Here is a 15,111-nt window from a genome sequence, read left to right on the forward strand (position 1 = left end):
TGCCCGAGCCTCTCGCAACACGGTCACGTGCACAGGCCGTTACATCACCGTTGCTGTACGGCTCCCGGTGAACTATTGCAATTCGGGCCTTTCCGCATCCTTAGGGAGACAAAGGCAAAGATCCCCCGGGGGGGGGGGGGGTGGGGGTCCAGCACCACGCCCGGCCGCCTTTGTCTCCCTATCACGTGACATTTTACACACCGCATCGGGTACTCGTTCAAGGCCGAGTCGACCTAGGGGAGGCCCAGGACTGATTCAGATAATCGTCGACGGTCTTGGCCGTGAGCGGGAATCGAACTCGGTGCCGCTAACCGCTCCACCGCCGCTCCCCTTAAGAGAGCCGTACGGTCGCTCGCTGACAGGCGTCGGACTCGTAGCGTCGACGGCGCACGCTCGCACGGCTCGCGAGAACGGAGAGAGGCACTCACGGAGTTGATGATGTTTCGCAAGGCGCTGAAACCCCCGTTGACTGGAAACACATGTTCCTTGCTGTCTGCGATCACGGCGAGCTGTGACAGATGGGAGGGAGGTGTTAAAACTTGAATCGAGGCGCTCGCATGCTCGCAGCGGGCAAAGGAGGCAAAGGGTAGAGGGTTCGTTATCAATGACAGGGGCGATGCGCGTGGAGGAGTGGTGTTTTGTACGCGACAGTGTTTTGTAGAAATGCGTTTCACTGTGTGATAGTTTTGTTGGGATTTTTAAAGATAAAATATATTTATACTTTGGTTGTGTAGATCTCACTCCTGTCAATGCAGGTGGGAGGGCCTCCAAACGATAAATTGTGAAGAAAAACAAAGTAATTAGAGCCTTTTTCAAATCCACTTCTGGATGAAGGCCTCCCTGTCGATCAAGGTGGTTTAGCCATACTTCACCAACTCATTCATTGCATATTTGTGAAGGGTAGGGGCCCAGGCCTGGTTCAGATATCACTCGTCACTAACGGGTATGCAGTATATTAAAGACTTTAATAATATTTATACACTAGCCTTTGCTCGTCCAAGGACGGGTGTACTGCAGTAAATCTGAAACTTGCAAGCGAAAAGCAGCCCGCGACGTGATATTCGTTGCATCCATTTGTGCACAATTTGTAAGGGCGCGGTGACACAGACCTATTTCATTTAAAGGTTATAATCTCTTGTTGATAATGACGTCATTTTTACTTCTATGTCTCAACAGCGTTACGGAGATCACGTGATGACGTGAGGGTTCTGCCTTTGTAGTGAGGGTTGTGAGTTGGCGCCGAGGAGGGGGGAGGAGGCGCCTCGCCCCCCAATGTGGAGTGACGTCACCCGCTAATTATTATTAATGGTGGGGGCGTGTCCATTTGGGAGACGTCACCTGTGGGGGTTGGCCTCACGTGGGTTGGCCTCATGTGGAGTGACGTCACACGCGGGACACACAGATATGCTTGGGTCGTTATAGTAGTAAATTATCAAGTGTAATGAAATAAATGAGATCTCAAAGACAACATGCATGTGTGTGTGTGTGTTACACAACAAGATATACATAATAATATCAACAATATAAATGACTTACCTGTTCATACTTAAAATCTTTTACGCCAACGGCATAGACAGAGGCTCCAACCGACCTTGCCCTGTCAGCCTGAAATAAATTATGAATTGAGAGTCACAACTTTATTGTTCAAATCCTTAGCCATCCATCACACACAGAAGAAAAGAGACATTTCCCCAGACGGCATAAACAAGAGAAAAGTAAACAATGTTATTGAACCTTTCTGCACGATAAACCCTGGTAGGGTGTTGCAACGCTTTGCCAGACGCGATGTCTATTAATTAAACACAGCTGGCTTCACATTTATTCAAACAAAACACTTCAAACAAAGCTGTAACAGATGTCTCTTGTTTTCTGTTTTCGAAGCCCAACGTGGAACATTGTCCTCGTTTCAAACGTCAGCGTACCAAACCCGTGTTTTTTCACGATTCGCACGTCGAGACGGAACAATCGACGGTAGCCTTCCTCATGAAGGATTTTGGCTGAGATCTCCGCGTCAGCGTAAATGTGTCGTCAACCCGCCACCACCTGCCGCAGCCAACCGGTAAGCTTTGGATGTAATTACAAAGCGAAATGTCACGGTACTCAAATTGCAAATGTTGTGGGTTTACTCTCCAACACAAGCGGTGGGCTGAAGTAGAAACTCACTGGCACGTTTTGTTTACGCAACAAACCTTCGCCTCCACTCGTGCCATGAACATTCATTGGTAAGAGGAACGTGAAAATAACTCCGCTACATGTGCACCTCTTTGGCCTCGTAGCTTAGGGTCCGATTGACAGTGATTTGCAGCGGTTTCTCGCCACCCTCCAGTCACACAGGCCAAGACTGTGCGAACAGCCACCGGCTACAATGTCCGTGAACGGCTTTGGCTTTTTTTTTAGAATTCCTGGAGATTCGTTAAAGGAGGGCGGCAAAGCGGCGGCGGAATGCGGAGGGAGTACCGGGAGAATACTCGGGGCTCAGAATTCTAGGAAAGTGGCCTCAAGCGAGCAGAAACCGGAGCGCAGAAGTGATGGTTTTATTTGATCTCGAGACATGAAATCAGGGGGGGAAATAATTTCATCCTGAAACCAGCACATAATAGGTTCGTGCGAGGTGAGGGTAACAATGCAGGCTTTGTTCCCCACGCCCCGGTGGCGAAACATTGTTACCGATTTCTTGGCGTAGGGAAAGAGGTTTTCAACGAGGTCCCCATCGGTGAGGGACACAATCACACTCGACACTCTTCTCCCTGGTGAGGACACAAGCGCGGACGGCACAGGCTTCATCGGACGCAATCAAAGGGCAGACGTCCTAAGTCAAATAATATATATATTTTTTAAAGCGAATGTGGTTTCTCGTGGTGCTCATTTCCTGTTCACAGACCCTGAGGCAGTAATGGAAATTTTACATTTCTGTGACAGGGGTTGGGTCTATCCGTAAAACAACCCCGTTGACTTCCCCACTACGCGGTACTGATATTATCGACCCCATCGGGATGATGATGATGATGATGGTCTGACTCAATCCTCCCAACCAGGATTTGATATCGCAACCGTCCGATTGCAAGCTGATCGCTGCATCCATATGATAAAGAAATAGCGGATGTTGGCTTTGTGAATGACTCGACTGAAATTTCATTTTAAGTATGTGCAATGAACGACAATGTGATGTGCCAATTTCAAAGCACCATTGGACAATGTTGTTTATGGCACCGAGAGAAGCAATGGATCTAACAATATGTTTACCACAGTCGTTTCCGTTCAAACCTTCATGGAATTGGAGAGATGAATCTCGGCAGCCCAAGGGTGAAGCTTTTACGGTTAATTTGTTTTTCATTGAAATATTAAAATGGATTGTTCAGCGGCGACGGCTACGAGTTAAAATCAATTTTAATGGAAGTGGGTTATAAACATGGGCCATCAAATGTAACAATAATGCATGGCTTATTTTGAAGTTACAAAAAAAAACGTGAAAGAGCTATTAATCATATATCTGGTACAAGCATCTTCATAAAAACCCATACCTTTCTGTTGTTCACCCTCGATTTGTACGATTGCCTGAGAGATTAAAGGAAAACACGGTTATTTTAAGTGAAACATATATTTTTGCCACATGAATCTTGAGTCTTAAATACACAGCATAAATGTTTGCAATGTATCACTGTGACCCGGGTGCACTTTGGTAATGCCCTAACAGTGGTGCTGGGGTGGCTGCAGGAATTGTGCCACTGTCCAGAGATGAAGACCAACCAGCTGGGCACAGAATCAGAATATTTATTTATACTGCAGGATTCCGGTGAGTTATTAAGCTCTTTTTCACAGATGTCCAGTAGGGGCAGGTAAGAACGTTACAACAACAAACAATGCAAAGACACAATAGGAGTGCCAGGTATTGGACAGGTAAAGAAATAATTGGAAAAAAATAAAAGATATATATATAAAAAAAAACATTTCCAGGCAAAGTCCACTGAGCTATTTAGCTTTTTTTTTTTGTCAGAAGCGACCTGGCAACTAATGATAGCTCAACGAAGTGGCTTGTCACGTAGGAAATCTTTCGCAGCAAAATAACCTAAATCACCGAGGACCCAACGAGAAAGAGGGACGAGGCATTCCATACAGAAACCATGTTTCCGAAAACTACAACTAATCGTCCCGCAGTCCCCAAAATCTCCTTTGAGCACGGTTGGTGTGAAATAAGTTCAACGTACATACGTACCTACTACATACTGTACGCAAGGATGATTTATTTTTTATTGTGACTGTGAGGTTGCCTAAACGATGCAGTCAACAGGAAACACATTGCAAACGTGCCCCTGCCATCCCAGGTTGCACAAGCGTGAGCACGCGGGCCACTCGCCTTACCTCGTTGATGCCCTCGTGCATGTAAGTGTCTCCGGCTGGTTGTACATTTTTCAAGTCCTCCAAACCCTTTTTAATCTTTTCTCTGCACGGGGGCCCATGGGAAAAGGTACAAATGTTTAACGTGGTACATGAACGTACCGCACAAGCGCGTGTGCTTGTTCATTTACGACAATGCGGTGAATGACCTCCACGTTGTCTGAAGACGGCTCTTGTCGTATAACATCGAGGACAACAAATGCGTTGTGGAACAGGCCAAGCTCTGCTAATGACAATTAGAAAGTTCAGAGAGTTTGTCTTCCTAAAACTAATGTGGCTTAAACATATTTGGTGGGAAGGCCGATAAACCTGATGGCCTAAACTGTTATTATAGTTTTGTTTTCACCACGCTGGTCAGTACGGGTTGGTGGAGGGTCGAGGGGGGAGGGCAGGAACGGTTCTTCAATAACTTACAACTGACATCTGCTGTGGCTGGGAATCAAACTCAGGTCACCGGGTTCATAGCGCAGTGGCGGTAACCACTGTGCCACTAATCCCCCCGAATACTTGTTGGAGTGTTCCACGTTACTATGGCAGGAAAAAAACAACTATCCACCGAACGACCACCGTCAACTTTCCACAAAGTAGTTACTCATTTGTATTAACCCTGGAGGTTACAGAAGGCCTGAATTTTCATCCCCAATCAGGATCTAGACTGGCTATCAGCACCCTCTAAAACGCCGCACACAACCTCGCCAGCCAGATTAGCAAGCAATCCGTCGAAAATGCAACGGCACATCCTGGAGCAAAGGCGCACAGCGTGCGACATGATCGTCCACAAAACGCTACCAGCAACGGAGAGCGCTGCGTACTAAAGACGACGGGATGCACGTGCCTTCGTGCCGGAGTGGCGAGGCAGCGTGAGCGAGGATTGGGGACTCTCCACGGGCTGTCGCTCTGAACGTATTGTTTAGTGAGAGGTACGCGGGGCAACGATGTTGCTTTCGGAATGAAATGTGAAGTAGGAAAAAAAAGTCACACTGACCTAACGCTGCCGGTTTATTTAAAAGCCACATGTCCGTTTATGTATTTAAAAGCCACATGTCCGTGTAGCAATCTCTTCGAAAGATCACTAGCTTTCATTCGAATTTTAAAATATAAGTGTGTGTGTTTAAGTTACTCGAAACTTTTGGAAACTCTGTCAATGTCCGCGATAAGTCGTTCCGTTCGTAGTGTGTGGCACAACATTACTTGATATGAAGGTGCAGTGTTTTTAATGGAATTTTCACATTAGGGTTTTTTTTAGGTGGTTTATTTTTTTTATAATCCACCACTAAAAAAAATAATCTGAGAACTGTTTTACTTGTGTTCGTTGGTTGCTGAAGAACATACATATCCGGGCACACCGCTGGAGGGCACTATCAAAGTCCGTGACTCAAGGACGCAAACAAAAAACACGGCGGACCAATAACGGCAGAAATGTACCTGTCGGATGTCAATTCCATGATGACGTAACTCCTGGAGGAGAACACGATGTATGACAATCGCATCATCGGGCTGTGGGGGGAAGGGGGCGAAACAAAAATCACGCGAGGAGTTCGTTTGCAACAACCGGTCCACCGCGATGCCCAGAGCGAACGCCTTCAGGCAGCACAAACGCAGCGAAGACACCGGCAGGTATGAACCGCGTTGTCCAAATGTGGAGAGCTCTTTATCCAATCCACTGCTGGATTTTTAGGGGGCTTCCCCACACCGTGCTTGTCGCAGGGGTTGTATGACCATAGCTCACCATGCCGGTCAGTTGCCGTTTTGGTGAAGGACAGCAAAGCAGTACAGCACAGCAATGAACTCGAGCGGCACTTTATTATATCCATACAATAACGTTACACCAGTAGGTCTCCAAATATGGCGGTAGACAAGTTAAAACCACATTGCCTCCTTCAATTGTGTTGTAACCGGAAGCGTACAGGTCGAGACAGCGCACCGCACAGCTGCAATTTAGTTTTGCTTGAAGACACAAGGGGCTGGGGCCAGACAGAACACGGCATGGGAATCAGGTGGCCCCGGGAGGAACGATGGGTGTGCCCACGTCATTTAACAACGATTGTCCTCGGGGCAGAGCGTCTGCTGAGGACAACCTTTCGCAACCATCCCACGCATCAGGTCGATGTAGCAAGCTTACGACACATGTACGGTGGACCGCAAAAAATGTAAGTGTGAGTAGGCAATGTTAAGTCATTTTTATTATTATTATTGCGGTGATCGTTATTCCCGATTTTTTCGTTCACGCACCTGACAAACTTTTCCGTGAGCTCTCTGACGAAGTCGTAGATTTCATTCCAGTGCATCCCCACGCTCCCCGATCTGCCGACGAGACGGGGGGGCCGCTCGGAGTAAGGAAAATCGCGCGCGCACAAGCGTCACGCGTCGCACGACGTGGATTATCCGTGACTCCTGATCGACGAGCGCTCGTTGTTTTCAGCCTGCGGCGGCATGAAGCCGACGACGGATAGCTGCTCGGGAAAAATTACGTTTGCATGTTTGCAAATAGTCCTTTGGTGCTCTCGTTTGGGTCCTCCCATGTTTTCAACAACCCCTTGAACAAAGTGGCCGGTTTTCAATAAGGGTAAAGTGCCTAATAGAAAGCCAACTTTACTGCACCATTGGTTCCTATTGGATCATTTTCACGAGCGTTATAGTGTCCCTCCTGTTACTGACGGACAGAGCTAATGCATGAACACGTTGAACCTTTAGCTGGAAAACAATAAATCCTTGCATACAACGGCCTCCACACACACGCGCTCCACACTTGCCGCAAGCCTGCAATGTCTCAGGTGGCAAGAAATGTCACGCAGCCAGACCAATGGACATTTACGCATCTGAGCGAGTTGGGCTGTAAATGCCGCGTTACATTTAGCCATGATTTAAACCCTATGTGATACACACACACACAGCGGTAGCTATCAAGCACGTAACAATCCAGCCGGTAACACGAGCATGGAACTTGTTATCGTGCACGAGGTTGCGGCGAAAAGCCCACGAGCGTGAGTCGAGTGGACAGCTTAGCACTCACTGGAAGAGCCCGCGGCCCTCGGAGCCAAACCGAATACTGCATCGGCAAAATAAACGAGGATTCTAAGTCATGGCATGGATAAGTGTGGCCGTGTTTCACACTGGCACACAGTGAGCAGCTACTGTTAGGGTAATGGAATCGCAGTGATTAGCCAGAGGGACCGTTCTACTGTAGATGTCATCTCTTATCTGTTGTCTCTGAGAAGGGAATCGAGGCGGACTGCAATGGTAAGGGGGTTGGGTGACGAGAGAATTGTGCAGATGTAGGGGATGCGTGTTGGCTTCGTACAAGAAGAAAATAAAACTATGGAAATGTGGACCTTAAAAGATTACAACCCTTGGACGATGCCGACTCGTCGTATTTTATTCTTGATAGGAACTAGCAACCCGCACGTCATTTGGACGTGACCGTCTGTCCGCCCCTCCCAGCCAGCCAGCAAGTAAAACTTTTTTTTCTAATACTGGTGAGTATGAAGTATAATAGCAACACTTTGTTGGAAGGCATGCCCTTAGGCCACGTGCGTCTTATCAAACCACCTCTCAGATTTGCTAATTCGTGCGACTTAGCACAATTCCGACCTGTTGACAGCTATTTTCCTCTGCATTCGAAGGTAAATTGGCGGGTGCGATCGCTCTCTCTCTCACAAACTGGGCTCGCACCCCCCTCCGGCTGGGCCCGCGAGCCCCGAGAGGAGGGGCGTTTCCCGCGGCGAGGTGCCGGGGAGATCAGCGCTGGGACCACGCAGAGCCGTGTCTCGTAGGGGCACGGCAAATTGGGGCGATCACACCGGGCCCCACGCATTGGGGAGGGGGGGGTGGAGCCCGCGCTTTGGGGGGGGCGGGCATTGGGGGGGCCCGGGCCCCTCGCATTGGGGAGGGGGGCGGCATTGGGGGGGCCCGGGCCCCTCGCATTGGGGGGCCACGCGCTTTGGGGGGGGGGCTACACGTCGACGTCAATGTGTCGCCGAGCTGCCTTGGCTTCCGGTCGCCGAACGAATACGTTAAAAGGTCGTGCCGATTGCACACAAAGTGCTTGCCACAAGTGAGCCACAACACCCCTTGATGATCTCCTCAAAGAGCATAAACCATCAGGCGTACTCAGAACCAGCGTTTGCCTTATCGTCACACGCATCGCGGCGCTTTCAGATGCGCTTCTGCGGCCGTCTGGAACGCTCTTCTTTCCTATATTAGGAAGCCGCTGGAACCATGCACGTTTAAATCATCTAGATTTTTTTTTTACTGATTTCTTTAGGACTGCGTTTTAGTGTTTCGTTCGTTGTCCTTCCCATCCGCACCTCCGATTAGCTCGGTCGGCTACGTACGATGCGAGAAAAGTTAAACAAATATGCATACATGTCGGATATAATACTTACCCACCGTCACCCCCCCCCCCCCCCCGTGTAGGGGCAGCCCGACTTACAGAGAGACTGTCGTGGTAAAAAGTTATTGTTAGCGAGCATCTATTGCGACCTGGAACGACGTATTGAGCGGCAAGCCGTGGTCCAGCACCATGTCTCCTCCGTGTTGATGACCGCACACGACTGGCACCAGATGACCACACACGACTGGCACCAGAAACTCATTGAAAACGCTGAGTCGACCGGTACAAATATAGGGGAACCAAGGACATCTCTGATATCACTTGCCACTGATTATCAGCCGTGGCCGGGAATCAATCTCAGGTCACTGGGGGATAAAGCAGCGTGGGGGGAGGTGGGGGGGGCTTACCCGAACCACCGCTCCAGGATGTACACACTCTCACAGACGAGGCCCCCTCCCTTGGAGTGACAACTTCACTTCGCTCGGGCCTTGGTGTGCATTTCCTATCTTGCAATTGCTCGGGCAAAAACGTGCGACGCACTCACAGTTGATTGCCGGTAAATGTGTTTTTTTCCAACACCAGAGACTTGGTTTACTGCCAACATCCGTTTTGGGCAGAATCGGACACAGTCATTAGGTGACCACCGACCGTGAGTGTGTGGGCGAGCCGTTACTGTGGCATATTCGAGAGCACAGGTGGTGGGGTGCATCTGGCAGTCGGCTCAGTCAGTTAGTCAACCTATGGCACCTGGGTCTGTCCCGTGACCTCCTGCCAGCGGGTCTTCGACACTTCACGCGATAGCCTCAAAGTGCACCTAGCCTGGCACAAGCGCCGTGGCGACGTCATCGTCGCTTCGTGGCGGTTGTTGTTGTTGTTTGAGTTACCGTTTAACACAGTTAGAGAGAATTCCATATCGCAGCGTGCAACTTCGCAGAGCATCGTGAGCCAATATTGTGATTATACTCTAAGTAAATACACTTCATTAAAATATACACAACCATGAAAACATTACAGCAAATGCCTTTTCGAGAAGAAAAACAACTTTATGTGTACAGTATATATATATCTCAGTATATATACTGTAAAGTACACAGTATATCAAAGTGGGGAAAGACAATGGAGAACACTCGGCAAATGTATTGAACCATTCCTTTGCTTTTTCAAGAACAAAAGTCAAACGTAACATCTGTGTTGTCGTCACAATGCTGGATCAAGGGCTCTCTCTGCACGCGCTGTGTCGGTCATGGAGAGCTATTTGGCCATACTTCACCAACACTGATTTTCGGTGCGGCTTTGTGAACGTTTGCACCCCGGACCGGTTCGGATATCACTCGCCACTGGTGGTGAAGAGTGGCCCGGAGTCCAACTCAGTTCGGCAAGGTTCAGAGAGCGGTGCTCGAACCAATGCGCCACCGCTACCAGAAGTTGATTACTCAACTACACTATCACCATCATCAGCAGCAGTAACAACAACAACAATAAGCCACCTTTTAACAAAGTCCTGCCAAAACATGCGAACCACGGCTCTTATGTATATGCAAGTCCTCGACTTACGCACAATTCGTAAGTGTGACTGTTCGTAAGTCGGAACATGGAACTGTACCGTTTTTAAATGAACGTACGGCCAGTGTTACGGTTCAACAAAAATGGAAGCATTGTTAAACTCATGACTAAGAAATAGTCTATATTGCAATAAAATACGAACATAAAGTAACATAAATCGAAAAACAAATCGGTTTTATTTTCACTTTCTTTGAGTCCTGATGCTGGCTTGTATGTCGGAAAGGACGTAATAAGTCTCGACAATCGAGCACACGACGCACGACAACGATCCCCTGTATAGTCTTTGTAGGGGCAAGTTCACGAGCAGCACCTTTGAAGGCCGGCACAACACACGAGGGGGTGGGTGGCCAGCACCATGCCTGGCCGCCTTTGACTCCCTAGTGGCGATGTTTACTACACACCGCACCAGGTACTCATTTGAGGCCGAGTCAATCTTGGGGAGGCCCAGGACCCACTCAGATAATCGTCACTGGTGTTGGTCGTGAGCGGTAATCGAACCCGGTACGCCAGGTTCGTAGCGCAGCGCGCTACCCGCTACACTACCGCTCCCCACACACAGAGACACACACACACGAGGAATTATCCAGGATAAATATAGTTCCTGACTCATTACATCTCGCGGAAGATCGCCCCGCTAAACAATATATATTTTTTGATTTAAAGCTTTCGTGACTGCAGTAATTCATATTCTTAGTTCTTTCGGTAAAGTCACGTTGAAGGGAAACAACAAAATAATACCGAAAGAACTAAGATTATATAATATATTTTATTATTTAATTGTTTCCCTTCAACGTGACTTTACCGAAAGAGCTAAGAATATAATAATAAAAATTGTTCCCGTTTGCAAGTCAATGTTAAACAAAAACATCTATATCTCGTGGAAGCTGGTTCGTAAGTGCGGATGTTCGTAAGTCGGATGTTCGTAAGTCGAAGACTGCTTGTAGAGCTTAACACTATTTCCGAGGTGTCGTTTCCTTTGTCTCCGATGCGAAAACTCGTTTCTTTAGAACTGCGTTTTGTTTGTGTGTTCAGTTTGTGTGTTTAGTTTGTGTGTTTAGTTTGTGTGTTTAGTTTGTGTGTTTAGTTTGTGTGTTTAGTTTGTGTGTTTAGTTTGTGTGTTTAGTTTGTGTGTTTAGTTTGTGTGTTTAGTTTGTGTGTTCAGTTTGTGTGTTCAGTTTGTGTGTTCAGTTTGTGTGTTCAGTTTGTGTGTTCAGTTTGTGTGTTCTATGCAGTGTGTATATTGAACTTCTTCCGCACCGTACTATCCAACCGTGGTAGTCGGAGGTGCGGGGCAAGGACAACAAACACACACACAAACAAAGCAGTTGTTACCAAACGACTTTTCAATCTGGGACCATTTAAAAGTGCCGGTGCGAAAGAAGTTCAACGCACCCAAACTGCTGACCCCCTCCCGCCCCTCCTCTCCCGCGAGTTCCCACTCTTACTTGTCCAGTACGAAGTAGAGGTCGAAAGCAGCGTGGCACTCTCCTCCTCCTCCTCCATCCTGCGCGCCACCGACTGGCACCGCCAGCAGCACCACAACCAGCACCGCGGGCAGCAGCAGCAGCGGCGGCGGCGTCTGCCACGGACGCGCTTTGCCTGCCCGGGTCAACATCGTGATGGATTCAGACGCGACCTCGTCTCGCACTGCACCAATCTCGGGAACCCTTCTTTTGGAATAATGATTCGCCGCCACCAAATAAAATGTTCTCCCCCCCCCCACCGCTCGCTGTTGCACCCCCCTCGGGATGATCTGCAACGTCGCTGTGGCTCCTTCTGCTGTGACACGTGTTGTGTACGCGCGCGTGGCGTGCGCGTGTGTGTCCGTGAGCGGTGTGTGTGTACGCCAGTGTGGGTGTGTGTTAGATCCTTTGTCCCGCACAATGCGCGTCGTCGGTGCCCGTGCCGATGATGCAAATGCAGTATCCGCAAACGCGAGTGCGGGAGGCTGCGCAACTTCCCTTGGCCGACTGCGCGTTCGTCCGGCGCTGTGCAGTCATTTCCTGTGCTGGGTACGTCCGGGAACGCGGACGAGATCGGGAGGGAGGGAGGGAGGGGGTGATGTTGGATCCTTCGGTGGAGTTTGCCCTTCCCACCAGCCGCTGTTGTGGATTTTCTTTGGCAGAGCGAAACAGAACAAATGACGTCGTATTTTTTTGGGATTTGAAGAAGCACCTTAAAGCAAGACGTCCTCTAGCGGGTGGATTCAGCTACGGGTTGACGCCCAATTAGTTAAATAATAAAGTCAAAATCCGTCAATAAAACTGCATTTGCCGAAACGTCGCTTATTGTATTTTTTTCCCCCCACTTTTTCAATGCTATTGCGTCGAGTTGCTTCGTAGTTGTTGTTGCTGATTGTGCTCTCGAATCACTGACAACGCAGCAGCGGCGCGGTGCGATGAGATAAATGATAGTTCGGTTCCGACATACTGTACCTCCCATCATCATGTTATACACCGAGTGCACACGAGTCCGCCGGGTGCTGCGTCGGATTCCAAAGCCAGGCGCGCGCATATTTGGCCTCATATGGCGGCGGCAGCAGTCGGTTGTGTGAGTGACTTGCGGCCCCGGGGGGTTATGGAATGCCACATTCCTTGCGTAGGCCTTGTGTGTCTTTTTACGCCCATGGGGTAAGATAAAAACAAAGTTAATCACGCGTGGCTTTAGCCTGCAATTCAACAGTCGCCGTTGGGTGCCGTTTGGCGGTGCGCTGTTCAGGTCGGATTGTTCGACGCTCTGCGAAAAGTCCGAAGCGCAGCTAACACAAACAACAAAGTCCTGCCAAAACAGATCTTGCCGCACACTCACAGCTGCCGGGAGTGTAAGGCGCGCACCGACAACTTTTTGGTTTAAAATACAGCACACTATGAAAATATTAAGAGGAGGTTTTACCCCGTCTGGCAATTAAACAAGTTTTATATTTGTATTATTTTATTGTTTCCCTTCTACGTGACTTTACCGAAAGAACCAATAATATGAATCACTGCAGTCACGAAAGCTTTAAATCAAAATTTAAACAGTTGTGTTAAGACGTTCAAACACCAAATAGAAAACTTTTTTTTTGCAAGGAATCATGACTGCATTAACCACGCGTGCTTGTGATGAACATGCAAACAAAACATGCTCTCTGACAAAAAAAGGTCCCAATTTATACAGCACACTGCATGCAAAAATGTGCGTCCTATAATCTTTTATAATATGATAATACACCATACTCTTTGGTTCTTTCGGTAAAGTCACGTAGGTATAAAATAAATTAAATCACGACGTTTCTCTCTATCTCTCCTCTCTGGCTCCTCCCCCCTCTCTTACCTATATAGCCTCTTGTCACAGCAGCCCTTTTGCCCACTTCAGCAATTGTTTTCTTGCTGTGGTTGTTCCACCTGATGACGGACGCTTGTGTTGTGCCAGAAACGTCGTGATTTAATTGATTTAATTTTATACCTACGTGACTTTACCGAAAGAACCAAAGAGTATGGATCCTTGCAGTCACGAAAACTTCAAATCTAGAATGATAATATACCGTCGTGTAAAATATGTGCGTTCAACCACTTATGCTCTATTAAGCCACTGCTGAATTAAAGCCCCCCCCCTCCATAGACCATACTTCACCACGTTCAGTGCGTGTTGGCGACAGTGGGGGCGCCCAGAATCGGTTCAAACATCTGCGCCACCGCTCCACCCTCTGATGATAATGCATTATATACTGGGTCATACAGGGTGGTCCTCGACTTACCAACATAATACGTTCCGAGACCCGTTCGTAAGTCGAATGTTTCGTAAGTCGGAACACAGCAATGTACTATATTTAAATGCCCATGTGGTCAGTGTTATGAAATGTGTTACGATTAAACTCATACATAAGAAGACATACATTTGCATGTAATACTGTAAAATAATACTGTACAATAAATAAATAGATTTAAAAAAATAGATTAATAAAAAATAAATAGATTTTTTAAAAATCTATTTAAGATTTTAAAAAATATATTTCATTTGTATTTACCTTGAGTCCTGATGATGGCTTACTTGTCGGAAGGAGCGCCATGAGCTACCACAATTGCACGCACGCACACACACGGGGCACGCACGCGCCCATGCACATAAAAACAAAGACACAGAGACAAAGACATCACAGACACAAAGACAGACACACACACGGGCCACGCGCGCAGACACGAACACAAACGCACGGACACACACTCCAACAACAACGATTCCGCACATCGCCTTAATAGACTGTTGGAGAGAAGCGCCAATAAAAGCCGGCGTGGCACACAAAGGGGGTGAGCTGGCAGCACCACGCCCGGACACCGTTCACCACCGCTTGACCCCCCAAGGAGCGATGTTTACACATCGAACCAGGTACTCATTTGAGGCTGAGTCGACCTAGGGGAGGCCCATGACCGGTTCAGCTAATCGTCACCGATGGTGGCCCTGAGCGGGAATGGAACTCGGGCCGCGCGAGGCGAACTTACATATCGCGGAGGATCGCTCCGCTGAACAAAATAGTTTTGGGGTTCAGTTTGCACTTACGAACTAGTTTGCTAGTTCTTAAGTGTGGATGTTCGTAAGTCGAATGTTAGTAAGTCGATGACTGCCTGTATCTGGTTTGTCCGTGCCTGTATTTCAGAAGATGCTGCAAGATCGGTAGACCATATTCTCGGCATATAACCAGGCTCATATGACATTGACTTAAAGCTTTCGTGACTGCAGTAATTCATATTCTTTGGGTCTTTCGGTAAAGTCACGTAGATAGGTTCAAAGAAAATAACAAAAACTACCACGGGTCGACCGCTTGTGTTGCGATCGAAACGTCG

The 15,111-nt window shown here is 48.1% G+C and overlaps 1 protein-coding gene across 1 annotated transcript in view; it reads right to left on the minus strand.

The window, feature by feature from the left end:
- The window catches only part of LOC116940315 (anthrax toxin receptor 1-like), a 67,642-nt gene extending 54,792 nt beyond the window's left edge, over window positions 1-12,850 (minus strand). The window contains exons 1-8 of the mRNA XM_032949967.2: window positions 11,737-12,850; window positions 6,628-6,699; window positions 5,821-5,892; window positions 4,360-4,441; window positions 3,522-3,555; window positions 2,668-2,747; window positions 1,537-1,605; window positions 429-509 (exon numbers count right to left, since the gene is read on the minus strand). Coding sequence (XP_032805858.2) covers window positions 429-509; window positions 1,537-1,605; window positions 2,668-2,747; window positions 3,522-3,555; window positions 4,360-4,441; window positions 5,821-5,892; window positions 6,628-6,699; window positions 11,737-11,906 — 660 coding nt within the window. The 5' untranslated portion in view covers window positions 11,907-12,850. The remainder of the gene's footprint in view (window positions 1-428; window positions 510-1,536; window positions 1,606-2,667; window positions 2,748-3,521; window positions 3,556-4,359; window positions 4,442-5,820; window positions 5,893-6,627; window positions 6,700-11,736) is intronic.
- Window positions 12,851-15,111: the final 2,261 nt, after the last annotated feature.

This window comes from Petromyzon marinus, chromosome 8 (genome assembly GCF_048934315.1).
Source record: "Petromyzon marinus isolate PM22_M1 ecotype Great Lakes invasive population chromosome 8, UKy_Petmar_22M1.pri1.0, whole genome shotgun sequence".
In the NCBI taxonomy this organism is placed as follows: Eukaryota; Metazoa; Chordata; class Hyperoartia; order Petromyzontiformes; family Petromyzontidae; genus Petromyzon; species Petromyzon marinus.